The sequence below is a fragment of the Convolutriloba macropyga genome, chromosome 11 (assembly GCF_964194025.1).
Source record: "Convolutriloba macropyga chromosome 11, txConMacr16.3, whole genome shotgun sequence".
In the NCBI taxonomy this organism is placed as follows: domain Eukaryota; kingdom Metazoa; phylum Xenacoelomorpha; order Acoela; family Convolutidae; genus Convolutriloba; species Convolutriloba macropyga.
In genome coordinates this window covers 15355352-15382944 of record NC_134478.1, presented here as the reverse complement: position 1 = coordinate 15382944, position 27593 = coordinate 15355352, and the positions used below count along the sequence as shown (strand labels likewise).

At 38.1% G+C, this 27593-nt stretch overlaps 3 protein-coding genes across 3 annotated transcripts; all 3 read right to left on the bottom strand.

Moving 5' to 3' along the window:
• Positions 1–1099: 1099 nt before the first annotated feature.
• Positions 1100–15352, bottom strand: LOC142349923 (derlin-1-like). The gene is made up of 5 exons (XM_075401778.1): positions 14990–15352; positions 14289–14464; positions 9002–9124; positions 8476–8614; positions 1100–1433 (listed from the first exon to the last, which is right to left on the bottom strand). Exons 1-5 carry the CDS (start codon positions 15267–15269, stop codon positions 1384–1386), a joined length of 768 nt encoding a protein of 255 aa, XP_075257893.1. The 5' UTR covers positions 15270–15352; the 3' UTR covers positions 1100–1383.
• Positions 15353–18286: 2934 nt separating this feature from the next.
• On the bottom strand, positions 18287–21078 carry LOC142349926 (mitochondrial import inner membrane translocase subunit Tim23-like). The gene is made up of 3 exons (XM_075401781.1): positions 20814–21078; positions 18993–19242; positions 18287–18688 (listed from the first exon to the last, which is right to left on the bottom strand). Exons 1-3 carry the CDS (start codon positions 20958–20960, stop codon positions 18456–18458), a joined length of 630 nt encoding a protein of 209 aa, XP_075257896.1. The 5' UTR covers positions 20961–21078; the 3' UTR covers positions 18287–18455.
• A 46-nt stretch (positions 21079–21124) lies between these two features.
• LOC142349925 (exosome complex component 10-like) lies at positions 21125–23926 on the bottom strand. Its single transcript, XM_075401780.1, has one exon. It carries the CDS (start codon positions 23864–23866, stop codon positions 21362–21364), a length of 2505 nt encoding a protein of 834 aa, XP_075257895.1. The 5' UTR covers positions 23867–23926; the 3' UTR covers positions 21125–21361.
• Between the last annotated feature and the right edge of the window lie 3667 nt (positions 23927–27593).

The following is a 27593-nucleotide window of genomic DNA, read 5'->3' as shown; positions in this document are numbered from 1 at the left end:
CAAAATGCCAAAAAACGCCCTATTTTGCATCTAAAACACTACAAAGGTTTTAAATAGTCAAAAGCGCTCTCAAACATAATTACCTCTCACCATGAGTTACAAAAAACCGCGATGCCCAGAAAAAAGCCCGAAGTTGAAACCACAAATGTTTGAATTGCTTCACGTTTCCCACGATGCGTTATAGATCCAACTTTTCTCGCGCTCTCTCAAGAAATGCGTGACAAAAACCACTCTGTATATGTTATTCAATAGACTGAATTTTGTTTTCACTTGCGGTATCAGATTTTTCATCATGTTTCACAACTCTTCTTTCTTTGAGTCATTGAAAAAAAAGACGATAGAAAGCAATAATGACCTTTGGTTCGCGCAAACTCCAAAAAATTACCAAAACTTTGTTTGAGATCAATTTATTACATTCTGAACAGATTTAAAATTCCACCACATTCGCACGAGAGTAAAGCGGAAAATTTTAAAAGGCTTCATTTCACAGCAAAGCGGTCACGAATAAGAAGCTTAATATTTTTTGAAAAATTCCGAACGCAGATTAACTGTAACAATTTAATGGCCAAAAATATCACAGCTGCTTCAGCTTTTGGAACAATTTTTCTTCAGGTTGGGAATCAACAAACATGTTGCAAAATTCACCAAATATTCAAATTTCACCAATGAGTTATGGCGGTACAGCTTCAGACGATGTTCATACGGGATTGCGTTCCTTTCACATCAAAAAGACATCAATAAATTTTTAATTTAATAGACATTTAGAATTTAAAACTACACACTTTAACATATTTATCAGGGAGACACCCAAGGAAGATATAATTGAACTTTAGATAACGGAATTCGTTCAATACAAATTCATAATGATCAAAACTTTACATACAGTAGTACTAAAGATGTAGGTCAAACATCAATCACGTCCGAAAGTAAAGTCGTACTTACAGTAAAAACGTGGCATACATAAATATCAGCAATACTTATTATAAGCGTTGTTTGTTGTTTTTTTTATTGAGTAAGCATATAATGGCATAGAGTAAGCGCAAATAAATTTGGACCATCTTTTAAAAATAACAGATTAACAAAATCAAATTTAGCCTACAGTTAGCGTAAATACATTTTGCCACGTTTTCACACTCAACCAAAAGAAATCTAATTTACATCCATAACTGCAGAACTACATCGATTAGACGTTGAAATCTTTGCACTTAATTCATAACACGAAGTCCACAAACACCGTTTTAAGCCATTAAGGCACCTTATATGATCATACATATCCACACCCAATAGGCCTTTATCTTTTCACAACGTTCGTTCAAGGCCCTGAACTTTTCAAATAATTGAAATAATACATAGTTGGCATCTATTCTCGAGGGTACGCTGACCTTAATTGCCTCCAAGACGGTGTCCACTTCCACCCCACCTGTGAGGTTGATCTGAAAACAAGACAATTTTTCCGATAATTGCGAAGCTGTTGCCTTTTCTTTTCAACCCGATTTACTTACGCTCCACCCCCCCCCCCCCCATATATAACATATTCCCCTCCCCGCATCCTTAACAATACAAATTTTTCACCTCCAAACCCTTTCCCTTTGCCTCAAGGGTAAGTATTATCTTTTTGCTATACGAATACATGAGCAAGGAATATGTTTTAAATTTTACTTGGTTATGATTTTTTGTTCATTCAGTTGGTTTTTCGTATTTTAGCAAAACTGCCGGAATCAGCGACAATCCGAAATCACCGACTAAATTGCCGTTACTTTGTCGCTAATTCCGGCAGAGAATTTTAGCGACAATAGCATAGCAAAAATTGGCAACTAATCTCCCAAAATCAAAGGACTAGATACGAATCAGCGACGAGATCAAAGGATTAGACTTCTTTAGACTTGTCGCTAGTTTTCGCACACTGTAAAACGCGAAAACTAGCGAACTATATACCAAAAGTTCGAACCTGTCGCACTTTTTCGCGCTCGCTTACTTTCCTGATCTTAATGCATGTGAGTAAAATAAATGCGTAAAACAGAGATTTGCTGAGTATATACTCGAGCAAATAGGCTTTTTTCAACGAAATGTTATCTGAAACTGTACAGTAACCTAGTTCAAGCCCTAGAGGAGGCTCTGCGGATCTTGAGCCTGGACAAACCAAAAAAATAACAAAATTTTCAAAAAACTTTAAAAAAAATGAAAGTTTTATCAAAAAATCGCTAAATTTTGTGATATTTAACAGTCGACAGCCAGTCCGTGGCCAATAAAAACCTTTCAGTAACTTATTATCAAACACTTAAGGAGGTTTTTGTCTAGCGGGTGGGGGGAGTCAACAGTGGGGGTGTCTTCAACCTCTAAAAAACGCCCTTCACAACATAATTATAAGTCTCCAAAACAGTTTGAGGTGAAACAGAGCTGAAAGGCTCTAAGAGCACTTAATGCTCGCTGGGCGCTGCCTGTTTATCCTGTTTTTGAGGACGAAAACTCAAAAGCGTCAGACGATAAATCGGTCAAGCGAAAAAAGGCATAAAAAAGACATAAAATAATAGAAAAAAAAAGAATAGAAAAAGGCATATGGGGGAACTAAGCAGATGCAACAACCGTGAAAATGGCGTTTCTTACTCGCAAGTCAATTCTTCAGACCAATACACCAAATGGTCCAAAATTTCCGAGCTTGGGTATCTCTCACATAACATAAGGTCGCACGAATTGCTTTCAAGCGACTGTCGAGGGTTTGACTTGGGTAGTCATTTTTTTACCCATAGGGAGCTGATCTTCACTGGGCAAAGACGATAGATAGAGGGTATCGAAAACAAACAATTTTCTTTTATACCGTTAATCTTTTATTCAGTGAGTTGGGGGTGAGGGGGTTGAGTGTGGAGGCGGGTCCTGGTGGTTTGAAGGGTGTGGGGGTCAAATAAATCACCCTTCACACCACAAATTTTCTTCCTCAAGATTCGGTCAATCACATAGAGACTAGAGAGCCTCTAAAGAGAACTGGTCAGTGGCTTAATGCTCACGGGTTTTATCCGTTAATACCGCGGCTCAAGACAATAAGTCGAAAATTGTTGGTTGGCAAAAAATCGGCAATAAAAACATAACCGACTAACGTCCGGAGAATTGCTCTCAAACGACCGGCGAGCGGCTGGCTTCGTCAGTACCTAGCCACGGGGGGGAGGGGGGTACACCGGGGGCTGATGGGGGCAACAGCGCGGTGGGGGGTGGAGGCAATAGTGGGGGTTAACCACCCTTCACATCATAAGTATAAGTCTCCAAAACAGTTTGAGCCGAAACAGAGCTGAAAAGCTCGAAGAGCAATTAATGCCCGCTGGGCGCTACCTGTTTATACCGTTTTTGAGGACGAAAAGTCAAATTCGTCAGACGAAAAATCGGTCAAACGAAAAATCGCATAAAAAAGACTGACAGGACTAATATAATTGCTAAACTTCGTTTGAGGGCAATTAACAACAGATAGGCAGAATTGAGAAGAAATGCAGATTAGGTTGGATAGAAAATGTGAAAAAATTGCAAAAAGCTTAAAAACGCTATTTTTGGGCTTTTTTCAGAAGTATCAGCAAGAAAATATTGTATAGTATAAACAGTATAGTATATTCAAACAATTCATTTCTCAAGTGAGAATTAATTAAAAATCCTCTCAGAAGATTAAAATATAACCAAAGTAATCAGGGATTTCAATATTTGCATTTTCTTGAGAGAACCGGCGATGAAATATTTTTGTACAGTGCGGATAATCAATTTTATCGCTTTCCAGACAGGAATAAAAATGATTTTTTGGTAGTACCAAACCAGGAAAACAAAAACTCTATACAAACTTTTTTTAAAAATAAATTAGTTTTTGTAATCTTGGAAAGAGTTAAAATTAATTTTTCAACATCAAAAATATAATTGTGCAGACACAAACTAAAAATGACTCTTAAATAAACAAATTAAATCAATGAAAACAAAACCATTTTATTTTTTTTGGAAAACGTGAAAAAAAATAGTTATAAATTGCTCTGGTAAGCTGCTGCAGTCTTTGAAAAGTAATTTGGAGTGATTTTTGGAGCGAGAGATATCAAGCAATGGGGGATAAACTTTCAAAAGTTTTCCGTTTTTATCTTCTATACCAATATAGTGGTCGCCAATTTATACAGTGGCCGACCATTTGGTTCACCGACAGTTGATTTTTGAAATACTTGTTAAAAACCAATCAATCAACGGTTTGGCGGCAAAAATGCTACAATACGGTAGGTAGACTTTTGCTACCACCACTTCGCTCCCATGCCACTAGTCTATTTTATACTGCCATTTTTGTTTGAGCAAAAGTTCCAACTTTTTGAATAAATGTAACGAACACATAAAAGTAATTTTTCGGAGAGCCAGAGGATTCAAATAGGTTGCTAGCGTGGTTAGCTGCCAGGATATACTAAATTACTAATGAAGCTGGCAAGAGATTAAATTATTTTCTGTAGTACGCAAAATCACACAATGATGACATTCGCCCTAATTTATTGCTCCAAAAAATGTCCACCGAAATACAAAAATGGTCCCCGACCGCAAAGTTTGAGATATTCCTTTAAAAAACTTGTGAGCTAATTTACTGCAATTGCATGCCCAAGATTTTGGTAAACTAAAATTTTAATGAATTTGTGTTCAATTTGAACCACTTATATTCACACATAACACAGAAACCCAAATCGACTTAAGTCGGACAAATTTCTCTCGAACGAGAGGCGGGCCAATTTAATTCAGAGGGAGTGTAGCCTAGAGAAATGTTTATAGGTGCAACAGGTTCCCATGAACGAGCTCGAGGCTGTCCTGGATGTTACCCTGGTAACCACTACGCTATATTGGAGTTCTTCGCTGAAAATGGCTTACAGTTTAGCGAATTAATTTCTAAATGAAAGCAATTTGAACTCCGCAAAAACAAATTTTGGTAAAAAGTACACTGAGAATATCTTACACAATTACACATCTGCATCGCGCCCTGCAGCATTTGGGCTTTACCAGCTCATCCCGTTTCCCTCGATGAAAATCCGGTTAGATGAAAGTCAACAGGCGAAAAAGGTAAACAAAGAAGAGGTCCCAAATAACTACTACAACACTTCTTCAAGTCAATGATACGATGGGGCCTCTATAAACAAACTACTACATATTTCTACCCTGATTTTGGTTTGTATATGCTAGACAGAGATCGAGCTCGTTATTACTAACAATACGTTCTATTAACATAACCGACTAACGTAGGGCGAATTGCTCTCAAACGACCGTCGGGCGATTGGCTTTGTCAGTAGCTAGCAACGGTTTAGTGAGGCTAGCTTTAAGCTTAATTGAAAGGGCGTGAGGTGAGCGCAGCGGGGGTGCTGATGGGGGGGGTCGGGCAAGTCGGCGGGGGGCAACAGGGGGGGGGGGGGGGGGGGGGGGAGGTGCAACGTTGGGAGGGGTTTTGGCTGCACGGGGCCGTTACGACCTAAACGATGTGCAGGGCTGGAGATTGAGGGTGAAGTGAGAGGGAGCTGGTGGGTGTGGTTATGTGTGTGTGCAAGCGTGTGTCTGTGTGAGTGTGCGTGCGTGTGTGCATGTCTGTGTGCGTGCGTGTGTAAGTTCTGGTGTGTGTGTGCGTGCGTGTGTGCATGCCTGCGTGCATGTTTGTTTGGTGTGTGTGTGTGTGCTGTGTGTGAATGTGCGTGTGTGAGAGTGTACGTGTGTGCGTGAGTGTGTGTGCGCATGTGTGCTTGCGCGCGTGTGTGTGTGCGTGGTGTGTGAGCGTGGTGTGCCTGTGCGCGGAGTGTGTGCATGTGCCCGTGTGTGTATGTACGTATGTATGAATGTGTGGTGTGTATGTGTGTGTCCCTTCACAATATAAATGTAAGTCTCTAAAACAGTTTTTGTGTGAATCGCATACTTGGAATTAGAAATGAAAACATAACGTTTTTGGTTCACGCTTTACAAAGTTTTTTGATGTGAAAGTGCGATAACTGTTAGCTAATAGTTGCCCTAAAAACATAGGATTCAAAAATATATTAGAAAAAATTAAATAAACAAAAAATAATTGAAGTCGAGGAGGCATTCTTCTGTCCATCGATATTAAGCTCTTCAGGCAGAGCCGACAACCGTTTATATGTTGGTAGAAAGAATCAGCTGGGGAAAAAGTACTTACTCTGACGTAACCACATAAATTACGACAAAAATTAGCTAAGCTTTTTTGCGGTAGCTCCATACTCTACCTCCAAGGCGCGCGATCAATGAGCAGGCTCCCCTCGTTGAAGCACCCATTAGAGCCTTAGTAGAAAAGAAGCGGCCGTTCTGAATGTACATAGTTAACTTGCCGCCCACGAGTTGACCGACTACCGTTTCAAATATAAATCCACCTTTCACGCTCTCTTGATATGACTGTCAATATTTAACTACTACGAATTGAATCAACGGCTTAAATTTTGATTGAACGCAAATTAAATTATGCAAAGACCAAAAAAATCAAATGTGAAAAAGTCACAAGAAAAGTCAGCGTCCGACGAAAAATCCACCAAGCAAAAAATAGCACAAAAGAAAGACGGAATAAAAATGACCTACTAACCTGGGGAGAATTACTAGAGAGCTGGGGACTCGAGAGCTGAAAAGCTCTAGGAGCATTTGATGTCCACTGGGCGCTACCTATTTATCCTGTTTCTGAGGAGGAACTCTTGGGGACTAGAGAGCTGAAAACCTCTAGGAGCATTTGATGCCCACTGGGCGCTACCTATTTATCTCGTTTACTTGCGGACTAGAGAGCTGAAAAGCTCTAGGAGCATTTGATGACCACTGGGCGCTACCTATTTAATCCCGTTTTTGATGAGGAAAAGTCAAATGGGTCAGACAAAAAACGGTCAAGCGAAACTTGCATAAAAAAGACCGACAGGACTAATACAACTGCTAACATAACCGACTAACGTCAGGTGAGTTGCTCTCAAACAACCGGCGAGCGGTTGACTTCGTTAGTAGCTAGCCACAGTTTAGTTAGGCTAGTTTTAGTTTAATTGAAGGGCAGTGAGGTGAGGGAGATAGTGTGCGAGAGAGAAAAGCGAACGACAAAGAGAATGAAATAAACCCCAACCAACAGAGATAAGGCTTCGTATTTTTTCTATAACGATAGTCGGCTCTGCAACTTCTACTTTTCTTTCCAGCCTTGTTATTAATTAAATCATATAGAAGAAAACTGAAAGTGCAAAATTCAAAAGTTTCGACATTCCGCAGTTAGAATGAAATTAAAAACATTTGTCTCTGGAGTTCTGTCATGTAACCCATCTGCAAAACTTGAAAAGTTTTGTTGGCCAGTAATAATCGTTAAACTCAGGACAAAAATATTCAATACTTAAAAAAAATTTGCAAATTTTAACAAAATCTTGCTAAAACTCGTGATATTATCTTCAGAACAATTTTATTGTCTCAAGGGGCTATCCAGTGTCCCTATTTTAACCCTTAAACAGTCTCACTGGCTCAAAGATCCATAAACTTGAATATAGAAATTTTTCGGAAAAATGAAAAAAAAATTAAATTTTATCAAAACATTGCTACAACTCGAAACACTAAAAAACTGATAACCATTCCATTAACTCTATAAACTATGCAACAGATTATTATCAAACCTCGCAAAATGAAAAGAAAATCAAAAACATTCCAAAAAACTTCAACAAAATGCAAATATTGTTTTAAAAAAATGCTTAAATTCGTGATATTAAAATCTTCAAAAACATTCCATTACATCTAGAAACTATGAAGTAAACTATTTTCAAACCCCAGAGAAGGTTCCTTGGCTCTTGGGGCTGGAGAAAACTAAAAAAATTGGTGACATAAAAAAGTTGAACACCATTCCGTTACCACTAGAAACTGTGCAGTAATCTATTTGAGTGGGCTTCCTGACACCTAGGGCTGAAAACACTCAAAAACTGACAAACATTTTCAAAAAGTTTGAAAAAAGATTGTTAAAATATTAGAATAAAATTGTGTGTTTTTGTTTGGATTACCAAAACATACAGCTCTTAAAATGGTCATAAAAACTACTTATGTCTTTCAAAAGACCTTTATCAACTTAAATCAGCCTCTATTTTAGACTGGTCCAACAAAAAATTCTAAAAATGACAAAATAAACACGAAAAATTGCAACATTTTGGGCCCAACAACTCCTAAAAATGACTTTTTAACATTAAACTACGGCCTTCCCGTAGCTTCATCACACTAAGCACATGAAGGACTACTAAACACAACCAAGGGCCTCTAATGAAACTTAACGCCTGCCCGGCGCTACCTGTTTATCCCGTTTTTAAGGACAAGTCAGATGGGTCATACGAAAAATCTGTCAAGCAAAAAATCGCATAGAAAAGAGCAACAGGACTAATATAATTGCTACAAACTTCGTTTGAGAGCAATTAATAAACTTCGTTTGAGAGCAATTAATAAGGGTAATACAGCGCCGTTAATAGTAACAGTTCTAACGAATGTAATTTGTAAACTAACCTTGTCCACCATCGTCTCCAGGTCTCTGAGCTCTGCCTCCGAAGGGTCTCTGTCCGAATCCATGCACCCCTCCCCTAGTGGAGGGAAACCATTTATAAAGGATCTGGGGAGTGTGGATCAACTGTCGCCCTCCAAAGTCCTGGAACACATCTCTTTTTTAGAACTTATATTTTCCCTAAACTCGCGGAAACTGCTAGGTTACAAACTGAATTAAAATTGCTTTGTATTAGGAGGGCTAACATGGACCAAAACAAGCACCAGCATCTCTTACTGACTAGCCTAGTAAGTTGCAACAAGTGGTCTAAAGCTCGAGAACTTGGACATCTCTTACAACCCATTCTGTTGTCCTTTCTTGCTCCGCAAGTAATTATCTCTCCAGTTAAGTTAGCGTTGAAGAAGTAGGGTTTATTTCCAAGTTCATTTATGCAAACTTTACATTGAGTTGTTGCCTCGTAACATTCTAACACAGCCTGATATTGGATTAAAAATCAATTTTGTTTCAATCCATTCCTAAACAATCAATTACCTGAGGATATTTGAACATGAGGAAGAAGTACATGTGTCCCACTAGGATACCCATCAGCTGGTCCATCCCCCCTCCCCTGATTACCAGGTTGAACAGGAACAGAATCCACGGAAGATACATTGCCTACACAATAACATCATTGCAAACTAATATAGATATTTTTATAAAAGCTAAAACCCGACAAAGCAGCCGGCATAATTAAGCAGGATACAGGCAGCTTTGGCCAGCACCCTTAACGAAGACAACTATTGCGAAAAATAACAGATATCATGACACAAATGTACCTTGTTACACATACAATAATTAAAGCTTACAGAGTGTTTAGACAATGAGGTAAGAGAGGGCGTATGCAGAATTCCTGCAACGACTCGAAGTGGAAAATTGACGATGCCTACTGACATAATGCTCATCCTGCAAAATTATACTAAAAAATTTGAAGCAATATGAGAAAAAATATGAGACAAATATCTGACAAAGACTGATCTAGCGTCCGATAAAAGTTGTGACTCCAAAAACATTAACCCAAGTAGTTTGCAATACATTTGTACCAATTGACAGAAAATCCATCAAATAGTATTCTCAAACATTCTCTAATATTTTTCGTAAAAAATTCTCTGCAAAACGCCGAAATGAAATTTTCTATCCCTTTTTCTTCAAAACATTTTTGCATGTTCCGCTAGATTATTCACTCGTTCAAAATATAGCCGCGAAACAATACTCAACAATTAAAGAACAGAAACCTGAAAAAAATGAGTATGATGTGTTTCAGTAAAAATTGCCATGTCTAGCCTTCAAGTGTCATCTAATAGTAACAAAAACTGTATTATAGCATATAACGAAGGACCGACCATATAACTATAGTGAGTAGCACTAAAATTAACAATATAGGCAGATAACTTAAAATGAAAAAAAAATCGGCACAAATTTGCAAAAAATTAACTCAATTTTTTATAACAAAAACAACAAAATAAATATGAATCCGATTGGAAGACCAGCAAAACTTTTGGAACAAATAATCAGAGCCATCCAGCTTCCCCAGATGTTATAAGAAAATTGAAGATTACAAAAACTACAAAAAAACAGCTGAGTATTGATTCTAGAAGTGTAATAGTTACTTCAGAATTTCAAAAATGCACAATACAAAAATTATCGATCGACAATCGAGTCCTAAAAATTAAATTCATTCCTCAAAATTACCTTCATGGGTTCCGAACAAGACACGTGTAACTGAGGTTGCTAATATCTAGACTTTTTTCAAAAGAAATCTTCAATATAAGGTATGCTTGGTTGGGGAGCTCATGATTGAAAGGAGTTCTAAGCTTAGTCGATTCTCAGAAAATTTTATTACGATCAGGTTTGTACTCACAAATCACCATGGTACCCACGCAATTGAGTCTGTCTTTTTTGGTTGTTCGCAGAAACCCTCACAATCGGGTCTTCAAAACTTCGTCCACATCACCCCACACAATCGGGTTGAGCGGAAAAAATGAGCATGGTCCCCACTCATTGAGTGAAAAAGAAGTTCTAGCACAACAACTCGGCGGGTGAGCGAAGAATTTCTAGCACAACAAAATTTGGGTGAGCGAAGACTTTAAAAGGACCATTGTGGGGCTCAGGGTGTTGTCGCATGAATGAGTCTCATAACAGGGGATCTTTGGCGAAAAGCATCGTGGCTGAACCTCTCATTTAAGTCAATGAGACTCCTTGAGATAACCATATGTAGGCAATTGATAAACCAGCTGGTTGTAAGTTTCGGTTATCGGCAAACAAGGCTATACGTTTCAAAGTTTTTCGAACCAAATCTGAGAAGCCACCGAAAGATTCAAAAGCGAGTGGTACAAACTGGATACCTATTTCGGCACATTATTGGGCATATTGTTTATATTCCCTTCAGCATTTGTCAGATCAAATCCTCGCCACATCTGAAATCAGACTGGGCTGCAGTGGTGAAGTCATGGTTAGATTCAACGCAGCTCGTTGTCTCGCTGACCAGCTGGGCAAGTATATATCTCCTGGCCTTGAGTTATTATCCGGAATCAAATTTTTCTGTTCGCAGACGGGTGCTAAGTTTGCAGTCGAGCAAGTATTCTATCTCTCACTCTATCCTGCTGCGATATTTCCCCCGAACATGACAGCATAAATCGTGATAACCCAGCTTGTCCAGTCTGCCGTTTTGACAGTTGGGACATTTTCATTCCTCGTATAACGGAACACCAATCCGATACTTCAATCAAGCTCTGAATTCATTAGGCTGAAGATGAAGGCCCAGATTAGGGATTAGAGGTGAGTAAAGCCAGGCAACAGATTGAGGCAAGGTTAGTGAAAGCAAACGAGCTTTGTCCCGACTTGAAATCTGATTAGAAAGAAGGTCAGAAAAAGCAGCATCATCAAGTGCCTCCTGAGTCTTGTGTTCGGTATATTGGCTAAATTCTAGATTATTCAGTTCTTCCACTATTTCCTTGAAGATTTGGTTCTTTATTCTTTTCTCACCGGTTATTTGTTCTACTAAATCGTCTGACTGCAATACTGACCCGACAAACGCCGCTTTCAATTGGTCAACTGCTTGTCTAATTCCAATGCCAATTCCGGCTTCCAAGCGCTGTCACTTAAAACGGTGCCCAACATACTCTCAAATGTTGTTCGCTGAAGATTGTCAAAATCCCGCAAAAAAACAGAGGATTCGTCGGATGCAGTGTTACATCGCAGGGAATATACCATCTTTGGGGCACCAAGAGAGCTTCGAAGAAATCCAAGTGCAGATTGAGGGTCGTCTAGATACGCCAGGTTGTCGAGCAGTTTTTCTATTTTATTGACTCTTTTCCTCAAAGATTTAGCAACAGTGCTGAGATTGCCGCTGGCAGATCCCAAGATCTCAAGTCCTTCTTTGCTATTTCTCTCTACCCTGTTAACTACACCATTCAAATCAACGGGTGACCAAAACTCGTTTTTTCTATTCTGAGCTCTAAACCGCAGTCTTCACCCAAATTAGTCAACAAATTCAATGCTGTGCGAAATTGTTGATTCGTACAAGCAAGGATGCCATCATCCAAATACCAATTATTCTGTATCAGATTTGGTAATTTTGTTTCAATTTCTTTGATGATTGGCCCAAGAGCTAGTGAAAACAAAAGCGACCTCCAAAGAATCCCCTTGTTGTACTCCCGATTGGCTACTTAAATAAGTTCCAAAAATGCAAATGACTGTGTTGTTAGTAGCAAAAAGTCGCAAAAGGGGCAACACCAGGTAATAAGTTAGCGACTGCTTCCAAAACCACGCTTCTTTTCACCGAATTGAAGGCATTTTTGAAATCAATCTAACATTCCGGAATTTTTATTTTTGCAGTTTTTCAAAGGAAACTCTTGTTGCATGTGCTATGCCCTCAGCACCAGCCTTGATTGCTACTCCCAATTGTTTTCTGTTAAAAAGATCAGCAGCTTCTGAATTTGCTTCACGAGCAATGCATTTAGCAATAAGACGTCGAATGACTTCTCCAACAGCGATAGGACGCCACCTTTCAATTTTTATCAATGCAGTTAGTGTTGCACTTCATAATATAGGACAAACGAAATCGGGAAGCTGACCACTGCTGGCTAAGTTGACGGATTTTTTTGAAAAAGTGATTGCTCGCTTTGATTGATCAGGGGCACCGCAGTTTACTGCATACAACAAATGTTCGGGATACATTGTTGACGGCCCAGCTGCAGTAAATTTGGAGATCGATTATTTAGAAGAATAAAAATGCCTCGTGAAATTGATATGCGTTCGTGTTATCATCTTGATCAAATTGGTGATCAAGTTGCTTCTCCTTAGGCGGGAGCTTTTTAATTTCATTCAACGTTGCAGCATTGTCAGGTGCGTCACCGTCAGACGACAAAACTTTCGCTGCCCTCCCAAACTAACCCTGCAGGCAAAGAGATTTCGCGCGGCTTGTTAAAAGCGTCTATTGACTCGCTGCTAGTTTTACTTGACTGCTTCATTGAGGCCGCCTCGTACCACAGTGCAGCATAATCACCTGATTTCTATCGCTCAAGAATGCTCAACAACTTTCTATTGCTGCTGCTTGTGCTTCTTACCCCTACGATTAGACGCCCGCAGAACACATTTGCTAATTGCAAAGAGTTTTTTCCAATTTTCTAACGATTGCGAGTGTGAAATGCAAGCATTGATAACGGACGTTAGTAATTCTGACCATCTCACCCGAAACTTTAAAAGAATGAACCTTAGGGAAGGAATGTGCTTACTGCTTATGGTTTCGAAATCTGGTAGTTCATTTAGATTTATATATGTTGCAGCTAGATTTGCTGAACTCGCGGACTGCACAATCTCGTAATTCCGCTTCGCTAAATCGCGTGGTATTTTTTCCACTTTAGGCAGTAAAGGTGTAAATTTCGAGTAGGCCCATATTGATTTGGAGCACACCAACTCATCGAAGTTCGACCCCCATTGGTCATATCAAATTTTAGTTTTTCCGAGATGATGTTCAATAACAGAGATCTGGTACAGTTTATCTTTTTTGTCCGGATAGAAAAGTGTTCTTTTGGGCGGCACGTGAAAGCGGGAAGCGGTGTCATCATCTATTAAACTATTCATTTGCTGAGTCAAGAAAGAAGATAAATTGCATTGCTTTGCCCCAGGACTAAGCTCTGTAGTATTGTCATTCTCAGCCAACAAAACCTTTCTGCTTTCTCTAGTTTTCGTAACTGTTTTATCTGATTAACACTGAATGCGCAACTGTCTACCGAGTTTTTTTAATCCCACCACATGAAAACAAAACAAGGGCGGGGGTCGTTTTGGTTAGATCTCACCGGTTTGAGGTCTACACAGGCCGCTGAAGAACCACTACATAATTGATTTCCTCACGTACACAGTGCTTCTGATATGATAACAGCCAAAAATTTTAGAGAAAAGTTGGTGGGGGATCAATCTAGGGTGCTCAAGACTCAGTGTACGATAAAATTTGTTTATTTTCGTCTTGCTTGTTGAAATTGAGAGAGCAACTTAAACGTACGTGGAAAACAATTAGTTTAGTATTATTTCAACCTTCGGACCCGGCTCCTAGAGCCTAGCATATTGATGTAAGTTTAAAATGCAATCTGTTTTTGCGGTAAATTTAAATACACTGCTGTGATGTTTCATACAGGGGGCTCACTGTTCCGTCGATTGGGTGGATCATAATCCCTATTTTCTTGCCTCAAGATGTGTTCATCGCAGGAAGGTCAAGACCTGATAGCTCATTACAGAGAAAGATGAGAAAATTGACGTGCTAAATATTTGCGTGTTGACTGACCTTGAACTGGGTTCCGAACCAGAAGCGTACAATGACATCTTTATTGTTGGCACACCACAAATACAACACAGCCATCACCATTATGTCCATGAGAAGGGCAATCTCAAGCACGCAAGACAACACCAGGCTGCATAGCCACATGAAGATCAACGCAAACAAGTATTCGGCTGGTCGTCCTAAAAAAAACAATTTTTCGATGAGACAACCACAGGCTTGCAACTCATTAACCTGACTTTAACGAATTTCAAAAAGTTGCGTATTTTGAGCCAAAACGACGATGGTGCCGTTTTTCACCACTACTATCTTAAAACTTCGCTATAATTTCAGCCCGATATCAATTATATAAATACTTACTACAACGCTGAGATATACAGTTTGAGGATTTAAAGGATGCAAGGGAAAACTATATGGTGTTCAAATTTGCGAGCTTAAGTGAACTAGAAGCGCGGAGAAGTAGAAGCATGATGATTACATCCTGATGCATTTTGCCAGCCGTCATTAAAGAACGCCGACAAAACCTCGCAATTATCCTTTTAATTTTTTAAAGCGTCCTGCTTTGATATTGGCTTAAATTAAGTAACATTTTAATCTAATGCTCGGTGGATAATATACGCGTTGAAGCTATATTAATGCGGTCAATTCTAGACAATTCTAGCTCAAGCATTTAAAGCATACAATGATGGCCAAACTTTTTGCCATACCTTGATAAAACTCAGTTTCCAATTGCGTCGAGTAAGAATAAAGGAAATACAGATTCATCAAATAGTGGAACCCAGTTTGAGGGGTGATAGGGTAATAAAAGAGAGCTGTAAATGGTCGCCAAAAGTGGAACTTGTAGAACACCAAATAAAAGTTCATTATCATTTGGATTGGAGTGACGATGCCAATTTTGCCCGCTAGAGGGAGTGCCACAGACCCTGTGAACCAATATCGACTGATCTGAGGGATCCCACGGTACCAGTCTCCAATGTCACTCGACATGCTTTCGGATAGGATCTCTTTTCAATTGACAATTTCCAAATTAACGTAAGTTTTTCAATATATCTGAAAAAAAATTGTACCTTTTCGCGCCAAAACGATCAGAGCACATGTGGTTAAACTACACGTCCAAGAAAGCTTTGTAAGCAACTTTCTTTTGCTAGCTGAGGTTCACTTAAAAATGATACTGATTATCGACATCTTTCGATAGAATTACATACATCATGCATTAGTTTATTGGTACATGACAATTTTTCTCAATTTTTGTCATCACGGGACTCATGGAAAAATATTTTTGACAATTTTGAAGGAACGCACTACTATCCTGAAAAAATTGTTCTTAAATTTGTTAATTGTTCAAGCTGAAAAAAATTATAGGCTGCCTAAAATCTCTTTTCGCCGTTGCTGAAAAGTTTAGGTAAAAGCTGTACTTGTTAGTAAAATCATCCCATCTAGAAATAGTCATTGAGAAAGAAGCTTTCAAGATGAGGACCTTAACGTGCGATTCAAAGTGATTCGACTAAAGAAACGAAATCAAGCAGAATACAAGACGCTTTCAAAGCTATATTCTGATAAACTACTTGACTCTAGGTATGACCCGTTTTCCTGTTTGTGGCGCACAAAATAGCGTCCTTCTTGTAGCCTCCAATTTTTTGATTGTTAGTAATTTTTTATTTAATTTAGTGAAAAGCTGCAAAGAACCTTTATTGAGCTCAAAATCCCATACTTATGGCAAATCTTTAAGGTAAATTATATATTATATTTAAGGTAAAATATATTTAAGGTAAAATTATAAGGTAAATTATTAAAAAATCTTAGAGCGAAAATTATCAGCTCTTGTTTACTTGATAAAACAGAACAGGCAAAGTTAGAATAAATGGGACAAAAATGAACCATTCCTATCACAAAATGCACACCTCTATCAGTCGACTATTCATGCAGAGAATAGCTTCCGTAGCCATGCAGAAAATGATCATCTGAAATAGTTTTTGTGGCCCCATGGAAAACCTCTCATTAAAATAGGACATTTGTCTGTCGTTTCCGTAGAAGCGATATGCAATTCCGAAATGAACAAATTTTTACTGAAAAAAATTGTTTCCCAGATTTTAAAATACGCGCTAAATTCAGAAGCGGTAGTTGAACGTGTCGTCGTTGAGAAGCTTAAGAACATAAACCGACTAATGTTGGAAAAATTGCTCTTGAACGACAGGCGAGTAGAAAAAAAATGACCCCACCGGGAATCAAACAACTGACCTCCCGATCTATAATTAAATGCACTAACCACTCGGTTATCAGGACCTTGTTTTTGCTATGCTGTAACCGACTTTATATTAGCAAAAAGCTTTCTTCGAAGTAAGAGCAATAGAGATCAGTCAGAAATGAAGAGCGAAAGCGTGAAAAAGTCACTTGAGAAGTCGGAGAATGTTCTAGAAAAGCGTAAAAAGGTCAAGCGAAAAATTTGCATAAAAAAGACCAATACGTTGTCAAGAATTGCTATGAACTTCGTTCAAGAGGAATTAAAAAATCTCGACAAGGATTTATTGGAGAAAAAACTTTGCAAATAATTATTCGACCACTAGAGACAAATATAGCCGGCAAATTGTCAGAAAATAGCTGCCGTTGAACCACTTGACGCACATTGGCATTGAAACAGAATAAGAAAAAATAAGAGATAGAAAGTGACATACGAGTCAAATTTCTCTTTTTATTGTGCAGATTATGCATATTCGGTTAGATTATAAAATTACACTTAACTCAGCTTTTCAACAGAACGCTATTACGCGTAATACTATTGCCAGCTAGCAATCGCTTTAATGAACTTTGATATCCTAATTCACTATGACTTAATGACAGGGCTTTATATGCTTGTCCTGTTTCTTTTGCTTATCCTGCTTCTTTTGATTTTCCCTTTTGACTTTGACCGTATTCACTACATTGCGTAATTCAATGCGTGAAAGAATTTAAAATCCATTCAGTTGAAAAAACTCAATTTTTTCTGGTTTCAAACCTCACTGACAAAACAAACTTTGTAGTTTCCTTTCGAAGGCGACAAGTTCCTGCCTAGATCTGATGCAAAAAAAACATTTAAATTAATTAAAAATTCCAATAACTAACTGTTTAGAATAAAGGAATAAATTTTTAATAATGTTCTCCCTTCTTTCCGCCTTACTTTTAGCTTAATACCATATCGTTGCCCCAATGTTACTGTGGGGGAATGAATAAAAAAATGTTTTCTAATGAGATTTATTTATATTTCATTTTGATGTCAGACTAGTTAGGGACACTCGAGTACTTTGTAGCTCCAAGTGGACAAAGGACCGATTTTAAGTATTTTAAATTGGTATTCACCTAATGCCCACAAAACTTTTGTTCAAAATTTTTTGCCTAGTGGCCCCCAAAAATGTGTTTGCCTAATCAAGTCTTCGCCTAATATCCTATGGACCCGAAAAACTTCGAATCAATGAAAAAAAGCTGCTTTAGTTAAGAGTGTTGCGGCTGAACAAACAGCCTTAACAAAAATCTCGCAACAAAAACCTAAGATTAATGTCAATAAAAGGTGTTTAAATATTAATAATTTTTTAAACTCATGTAAGTGATATCAATTAATTAAAATATTAGTTAATTGATAACTTTTCAAAAATTGAAACCGAAGAAAACAAAATTACCGAAAATTAAATCAAAAAAACATATGAAAAAAAAATAAAATAGAAGAAAACGGTCTACACCAGCAAAATCTGCCAAATAATCCAAAACATTTGCTTAAAAATCAAATACAACCAAAGATTATAAAATATGGTGGTATAAGTTAAATAAAAATTTAACAAGAACAAATGCAACTGAAAAACTTTGGAGAAAGTTACTCAAAAGAACAAAGTTAGCCCTATTTACCTATAATCACCCTGATTTAAATAAATTTCCCGAATAACTTCTCGGGAAAAATAAAGTTCAAAAATATTTTATTTGGCTTTCAAAGCATGAAGTTTGTCCCCACATTGATGTGGGTCGGAACAAAAAAAGAATCAGCATTACAATTCGTTAATTCAACTTTCTGCCTTTACACATCAGAAAATGTTTCAAACAACAAAGGAAATATAATCCAGACAATTTCATTAACATTCTCACTTCAGCACGTATCTACCTCTCAATTAAATTTTGATAGTTAAGTTCGTTAGTATAAATTTAAAGGGGTCAAAAGTAACTGCGACTTTGATAAACAGCCTTTTTAACTTGTTTCGTGTTGGTCAAAAAGAAGACTCCAAGTGCAACACCAGTACCCACAGCTGAAGATATAGCAACCTGTTTGAGACCTGCGAATGATTTGTAAAGAGCACCGGTTAGGGCACCCGAGGCTGCTGAAATGACCATCTGCTCTTGTGATGTGAATGCATTAAGAACTGAGCCAATTCCACAGTAAAACATGCCTAAAACAGTTGTTAGTATTACTAGAGAAAGAAAATGACGTCAAATAAATTACAACCAAACGTGGCTGGGTTACTTTAACTTGTAATTTCTACTGAACTTGTAAGTTCTACTGAAATACTGATGAAGTAATGAAACATTACTTATCACCAGCCTAAAAATCTTAACAAAAATAATTTAGATTGAAGGAAAAAAAGAATTCATAAATGTCTAAGAGCGATTATGATTCGTCAACTGAATGGAGATTAAAAATATTCGCCGAATCTCATTTCGTGAAAAGAAAGTCTCAAAATAATGATCACGTACCAATTGTGCCACCTGTTCTAGCCACAGTGCTGGCGTGTCTGGTAACAACATTTATAAATTGTGTCCTCCAAGGAGAGTTGAAGTATTTGCCTTCCAGCTGTTTCACATTATGGTCAGTGAAGCCCTTGTAGAGCCCGTAAGCACTACCGGCACCTGCTCCACTGAAGATAAAACTTCCAATAATTGGGAGTGCTTGTTCGTGTCGACTTCGTCTTGCATTTTGGCCCTCTGGGATTATGAACTCGGGTTCCTAAAACGAATTGACAGTCCACGCCAATTGCTCTTAAAAGGATTTCCTTAAAAGTGCACTTTTTCCATAAGAGCAATTCGATAACTGTTTCTTATGAGATTTCCTATAACAGTGGACTTTTTGTCAAAAGAGCATTTTCATAGCAATAGTTTTCATAGGCTTATTTCATTGGTTGACAATATAAAAAAAACTGTGAATTAGCTATTCTTTATATGCTTATTTAAATTTGAGTAAAAATTCTTATAATTAAAACCGAAAAAGAAAAAAATTAAAAGATAGAAATTGACTGAATTTTTCCAAGTATCTAACTTTTTTATTTGGTGTGCAAATTCCGCATATTCGGTTAAATTCTAAAGTTACACTTATTTAAGCTTCTTAGCTGAACGCTATTAAGCATAATACTAATGCTAGCTAGCAATCGCTTTAATGAACTTTGATAACCTAATGCACTATAACTCTAATGACCTTATCCTGTTTTTGATCTTTTGACTTTGACTGTATTCACTACATTACATAATTCAATGCGTGAAAGAATTTAAAATCCATTTAGTTGAAACAGTTAGTGAAATAAGTCAGAAGTCAAGCGTGAAAATTGTGACTTATGTAAAACGAAAAGCTTTAGCAAAAGGTAAAGCGAATTTTAAAAAAAGGAGAGCGCCAAAATAACAGCCACTGAGAGGCTGACGGCGGCTAATAATAATTACAGAGCGATTTTTTTTTAAAAAAAAAAACTCAACAGGAAATATTCAAGTGTCGATCACGCAAAAAAAAACAATTGAGTATATTCGGAAATATGCAATCTAGAAAGGGGCATTCAATTGCATAATACTTGTAGTAAACTTGAAAACAAGGTTGAAATAAAAAAAATACTTATTCAAATCTAAGATTGCTCGAAGGGAACTATAAAAATCTAGTGTTTAAAAACACTAGAATTTAAAATCCCTTCAGTGAAAGAATCCATCTCGTGAAAGAATTTAAAATCCATTCAGTTGAAAAAACTCAATTTTTTTGGTTTCAAACCTCATTGACAAAACAAACTTTGTAGTTTCCTTTCGAAGGCGACAAGTTCCTGCCTAGATCTGAGAACTGATGCAAACAACATTTAAATTAATTAAAAATTCCAATAACTAACTGTTTAGAATAAAGCAATAAATTTTTTACAATGTTCTCCCTTCTTTCCGCCTTATTTTTAGCTTAATACAGTGGGGGAATAAATAGCTTCCAAAAAATTTTTTTTAATGTGATTTATTTATTTATTCATTTTGATGTCAAGAGATTAGTTAGGGACCGAAACCGAAAATTTATTCTCGACGAATTCCATTCATAATAGCCAATCAGTTCAGTTTAAAACTCGTTGTTAAATTGAAATGAGCTCCCCTTCAAAGTCCAAGCCCACGTAACGTTGAGTTCAAAGGGTTCGAATCTGTGCTCGACTACACACATTCATTAACTGACACTCCGTGTCGGGGGTAGTCCTTAGTTAATTTCTATGGATACAAATTTAAAACTGAAAATTTATTCTCGACGAACTCCATTCATAATAGCCACTCTTTCTGAAGCCTTTTTCTCACCTGTTGAGCCAGGATTGATGGATCAATATTGAGGTAGGGTGAGATGCTGTAGGGAACTGTGGCTGCACTTCTTTTCCCAGAAATGAGTCCAGCACCCGTCCGACTGGCAGCCTGGGTTCCCAAGTTAAGCCCTTTCTCCACATCCATTTTCAATCTCAGATTGATCACAACTCTATTATTATCCCGTTTGACGTATGATAAACAAACTTGTCTCTTATTTGTGTGGTAGTTTAAATATCTGCCATCACCATATTACTACTCATAAAAACCTGAAGCCGTTTAAATCAATAATATCCAAATAACAACAAAAACGAGACCTCATTTTTTAAATTCATCAAAACCGCAAAAAAATCACACGACAGAATGAAAATCAGTTCAAATTAAAACTCGTTAAATTGAAATGAGCTCCACTTCAAAGTCCAAGCTCGCGTAACTTTGAGTTTAAAGGGTTCGAATCTGTACTCGACTACACACATTCATTGTGATAATGACACGATATTCTTCTCTATTAGGTGAGCAACTATTACAGTTGTCTTACAACTGATAATTTATTTGGGTTTGAACGAGAATGACTTGTTCGAGAACGCCCTGATTCTTGGCATCAACGAATGCGATAATTTAGCCTTGGTCTTTAATTTCTTTGGTTTCTTCAAAGGAGCCAATGTTGGATGTTCCATTTCTTCGTCTTCAACATCTTCGAATCCGTTTTCTTGTTCGCCAAGCTCTGCCTTATCATGCGACTGCATTTCCGAGATGGATGCGACTTTTGATCGTTTCTTTTTCTTAAGAGGAACGTCTTGATAACTGGTCGTCTCGATCACATCCCGTTTTTTCCTCTTCTTTTCTTTTTTGAGCGCAGATTTGTCCTTCAAAATACTCTGTGACGCGTCTTGGGCGTCAAAAACTATCGGTATTTCAGCCGGTTTTTGTTGAACAACATCATGAGTAGCAGCTGTTTCTTCAATACTCTGAACTTCATTATTGGGCAAGGGATTCTCAATAATTTGGGCTTTCAATCTCCATCTATGGGGAAACTTTGCCTTTTCTCCCCTTTTCGCGTTTAGAGACAGAGAATTGGCGGAACGTTCATTTGTCGTCAAAAATTTTGGCTCGATGTTCAAATCGGCCAAGTATTTTGACAAAGGATGCTCCAAACTAGACAGAATCTGCATCGATTTCTCAACTTTCTCTTTTTTGTATAATGATTGGGTCAAAAGCTGAACTTGTGGCCTTTCTGCACATAAATTGTCGTCGCATTTTGCATCCAGATCATTAAAAGATTCAACTGCACTATCTTGGCTAATATCATGAGGAAACGACTTTTCAGTCATAGAGACATTTTTGGAAACACTTTGGAACTTCAACCCTGTCTCATTGTCAGTGGTCAGGTGTTTCAATTTGGCATCCATTATTATTTTGTGCAAAACGCTGAGGTATTCTCGTACCAGAGGCGGCACTGGGTTGCAACATGCCAGAATACCCTGTGCTTCGCGGGGTAGTACCTCCCCAATTCGAATCATCATATGATTGGGCAGCACGTAATGCGGACTCTCGTCCAATCTTCGAGCAGTTTCTTCTCTCCAATCATATAGTTTGGCGATGACAAATTCTTGCTGGTTTGTCAACCGCTTTCTCACATTTCTCAGAACTTTCTGATAGGAGTTGGCGTGATATTCTGGTTTTGAATACTTCTTGAGACACAAAAGTCTGCTTTTGTTGAAGACTTCAAACAGAGCGTTATTCTGTAGCTCGTAAAGAGCGTTGCGCAGATTGTCCGCTATGTAAAGCAAGGCATGTGTATCCATTCGAGCGTAATCAAGCATTTCATTGGGTAACGGTCGCTGCCGCCAATCTGCCATTTGATACTCTTTCTGAGCGTCAAAATTAACGTACCTCTTTAGAAGATAACTCAATGCAAAAGTAGGATAATTCAAAGCCCTCGCAGCTTGTCCAGTATCAAATACATTGACGAGGTACAAACCGAAATCTCTTTGGAACCATAGAACATCCGAATCACATCCATGCATGACCTTGAGAATTTCAGGATTCGTGAAGACAGAATTTAATTTTTGAATATGCGATCTAAGAGCAATGGTATCAACAACATAATCATGTTTCCGGGTGGAAATTTGAATCAAACAGACAAAGCCTAAAAATGATCTGTGGTTGTGAGCTTCACAATCAACGGCAATTTCTTTCTCTTTCGACAAAACGTCTATCATGGCATTAAGTCCAGGCACGGTGTCAATAAAATGCAGGTTTTCGATAGTCGCCTCTACGGGGCGTATGCACATTACAGGTTCGAGAAAATGATCAGGTAATACAAAAGAAGTCAGCTCTGCTTCATAGTGATGCTCAGTGATTTCCTCAACGAATTGCTTTGAGAAAGAGTACGATCGCTGCAATAGAGGCTGATTTTCAGTTTGGTCTTTTGCCTCTTTGTATTCTCCTTTGACAAATAGTGAATATGACCTGGATAACGCTCTAACATTGTTCGGTTTATCAACCAACATTGTCGTAAACGGCAGAGTTGAATTATCTGGTTTCTCGTCGAAATCATTCTGAGGTTTAGGCAACCAATTTAGACAGGAAAATGATTTAGTAGACTTGAAAGATGATTGCAGTTGATTTTTGTTCCAAGAAGCTACAACTGCTGGCGCATTACTGCTCACTTTAATTGCTGGCTGGGAACGCAATCCCATCGCTTCGTCCATGAGATTACCAACTTTCTCTAATATCACATCATTCGCTTCCACCATCATTTCAAACTTATCCGAGAAGTCAGTTTCTGACTGATTATCTTGATGAAATGACGTCGAAAGCTTTTCGTGCGAGAAAACAGTGTTCATGGTCTTATATATTGAATCATTCAATTTACGAATGACGTGCTGGTATTTAGGAAAAGCCCCGTAGTACTCGTATTGATCGCTGGGCGGTACACTGCGTTTAACGACCATCACCGACTCCATAACAGTTTTACACAAATCTTCGCATTTTTCCCGATGCGCTATTTCTGCAGAAGTCATAGTAACGCCGCTTTCGGACCCGTTCATAACGGCTCAAGCTTTCTATCTGAAACATTCGTTAATCTTTCATTACAATTACTTTAAAATATTTCGTAGAAAAATTATTATGTGTTTTTTCAATGATATAACCAACCCCCTCCCGAAATTAGTTGTCCGATAAAATAAGGCCCCATCATAGTAGCTATCCGTTGGCCAAGTCACGCCCAAAAAGTTAAAAATATCACGAATTTTGGAAATTAAAATACGTAGTATAGTAGCCGCCCGTGTGCAATACTCTATGTCCGTGGCTAATTGAGCGTGGTACTTGGTTAAAATGCAAAGTTATAAGTTAAATTGTCAAGTAGATTATGGTGAAGAAAAGTTGGTTTAATTTGACTAGATTTAATAGAGTGGTTAGCTCTGATGGAAGTTTGGTGTTCAATGAATTTATTCCTCGCTTTGGTCGGTAACCAATATCGGTTCCATCATCGTGGTAAATTAGCTAAGTCAACAAAGATATGTCAGTTTCGTTGATTTCGATCGAAGCCCTAGCTTTGTCTAATCACAGGTCTATTTTCTTTTCTGACACCTATCAACCTTGTGTCAGCCATAAATCAGGCAATAAATCAAATTTTAAACTAAATCTTTAACCGACTTTTCACGTCAAAAATATTATGGAAAAACTTTCGATTGATTTTTTAGAATAGTTCCTAGTATTGTTTTAAGTGTGGTCTCAGAAAAATCTAAATACAAATTTATTTTATCTTTTAACGTTTGTTTTAAATATCGGAAGTAATTTTAATTTGACAGATCGGTTTCTTTTACATCATTTAATTTGTCAAATATTTTGAAAACAAGGCCTAAAGAAGGGCTAAATGCAAAATACTTTGAGAAGTTTTCAGTATTTTAGTGTTTTAGCGAGTATGAATTTTATAGATTTACAGAGATGGTTCATTATTTGGCTGCAATTTCGCTTCACCACGCTGTAAATAGTCTCCCATATTCAAGCGAAAAACAGTTTTTAGGGAAAGTTACATCGGTTCCCTGTCTCTCCTTCAATAGAAATTCCAAAAACTGGTTCAAAAACGCAAGGAATTTCCTTCAGAAGGGTCATCTGACCAACAGCAAAGACTTGGTAGTGTGGCAAGACTGGATAATAACACAATCTTACGTCACAAGTCAAACAACTACCAGCCCTGCAGCGTGCCGGAGTTGACAACGTTTCTTAGAACGAACAAAAACCGCTTCAGTGCTATTGTTTACTGTCAACTTATAGGCACAGATTATATTTTTCTGGAGCTGCGGAGGTCTGTGGTACTGATGCTAAGCATAACCAAGCACCTGATTTCGAAGAGAAAGAGGAAGACGCAGCCAGGAAAGTATTGCCAGCTGCATCAGAAGGCCGGGCTAGAAATTAGGACCATGGAGACAGTAATACGCCATCAGTACAATTTAAGAGGGCTGCTCAAGTAAGGAAAAGGCAAGAACTGGGGAAAAAGGCAGAGGAAATCGAGAGCCAAGGCAAGGAAGGTGAAATAGACACAGTCTGAGGAGGAGCTCCTGAACAATCAGGTTTCATTGCCCCCTGTCCTTGAGTTTCTTTGATGAATGTGGTTGCTGCTAACAAAGACGTGGCTCAGGTATATTTTGAAAAAATCAAACTGTTACAAACTTTATCTTGTTACTTGAAAACCCTAAATAAGGTCACCAGCTGCAATTACCGAATTGAGTTTTTAAAACAATGCCTTAACAATGATATAATTCCGGATTTTTTGAGGTTTCGCGCTCCTTAAAATGAAATTTTTTCTGAACAAGCGGAGCACAGTTTTCAATTAAAACTCCTGAAACAGGAAATAAACCGTGCGGAGAAATGCCGTAAAGTGTTCAAGGAAAAACTTGAGACGGATAGGAGTAATTTTAGGGAGAATGTGAGACCAGAACTGATGCCATCCGTTGTTGGCAGCGTTAAGCGTGAAATGAGGAATCACTCCGCAATGGTTCAAAACAGACTTAATGGAAAACTTGATAAACTGTCAGAGAGACAGGATAGACCACTGTGGAATGGCTCCCATAGTAATGTTGTGATAATGGATGGCCGTGAACTTCCAAATTTTGTACTTGAGATCTTATCGTTGGGACCTAAACACCCGGTGAGTGACAAGTTTAATGAGGTGCACTTCCTTGGAGACGTAAACAAGCTTGTACGTGAGCTACGCGAGAATAACGCTGGGGGTGAGAGGCTTTGTGAAATTGAGGCGTCAGCAAAATGGTATGCAAAAAAAGTACGCGAAACCCGAATGAATAGAGGGGTCAAAAAAGTGCATGATTACCTAAAAACCAATGATTTGCTGGCGGTACCATTTGACAAAGGCTGCGGTTTCTGTGTGATGAAGAAGGCAACGTACACGGAAAAGGATCAGTTTCAACAAATCAATGAAGCAAAAGATGATATTGTGATCAAAAATGAAAAACAGATCAATAACAGCCTGCAACAATTAATGAAGCAAGGGAAGATTGGTGACAAAATTGATCAAAGACTAAGGTCAACAGGTTCACAACCAGCGAGGCTTTAAGGCCTGGCAAAGTTACCTAAAAACGATACACCTCCCCGACCTGTTCTTTCGATACCTGGTAGCAGCTACAAAAATCTAAACAGATTTCTGACACTATTTTTCCAGAAACTACCCGGCGCAAATATTGAATACAACACGCAAGATGCTAGAAAGGCCTTAGAGTCTCTCACTCTTGAAGATGACGAGCAGATAGTATCTCTTGACGTAAAAAGTTTGTACACCAACGTTCCGGTTGGCGAGGCTATAGAAATTGCTCTAAGAGAACTCTATTCAAGCAACTAGCTCCAGATATCCCAAGATCCGCCAAGAAAACTTTGCTAAAATTTGCTGTGACGAATGTTCAATTCAATTGTAAAGGAACTTGGTATGTATAATCGAATGGTCTGGCTATGGGTGCATCACTGGCTGTAATACTAGCAAACGTGTGGATGAAATCGTTTGAGGCATCACTGCAAAAACCAGAACTCAACGAAAATATTTCCAGATCCGACCAAAACGGCAATTGCAAAGACTGTAAACGGAGATTGTCTTTCCGAGGAAGAGGAAAAGAATGTGAGTCATACAAAAACTGGTTTCATGCAAAATGCCAAAAGATATCGAATGAGGAATACGCCAACATGCAGGATGTTGTTTGGATTTGTACTTATTGCAACAACCAACAGATAGTGGGGAACTATGAGGGAATGAAATTGTTTGAAAGGTATGGGGATGATATTATCTATTATCTGCATGATTCGTTGTCACCCGGACGAGTATTTAATATTTGCAAATTCTTTACACAACAACCTGCAATTTTCCTTAGAAAAAGTCAACATGGAAGTGAATTTGGCTTTTCTTGACATTAACGCGAAAGTGGGCAGTAAAAGTAATATCACCTGTCATTGGTATCAAAAACCAACTGACACTGGAGTGATACTGAATTTTCGCAGCTGCGCACCGCTTCAGCATAAGACAATTGTGATTCAAAGGACGGTTCATAAGGATTTTAATGCAACCTCTAATTGGTTGGCCTTCGATCAGGCACTTGAAAAGAACAAAACTTGCTGGACCAAAAATCATTATCCAGAAGATTGCTCTTCAAAAATAGTGAACCAGAATCTAGAAAAGATAATAAGTCGCGGTGAAGACCAAATGAGACCAACACCAAAAGAGCATCATAAAAGAACGTCTAGATCTTACAATACGCCAACTAATTTTCTACC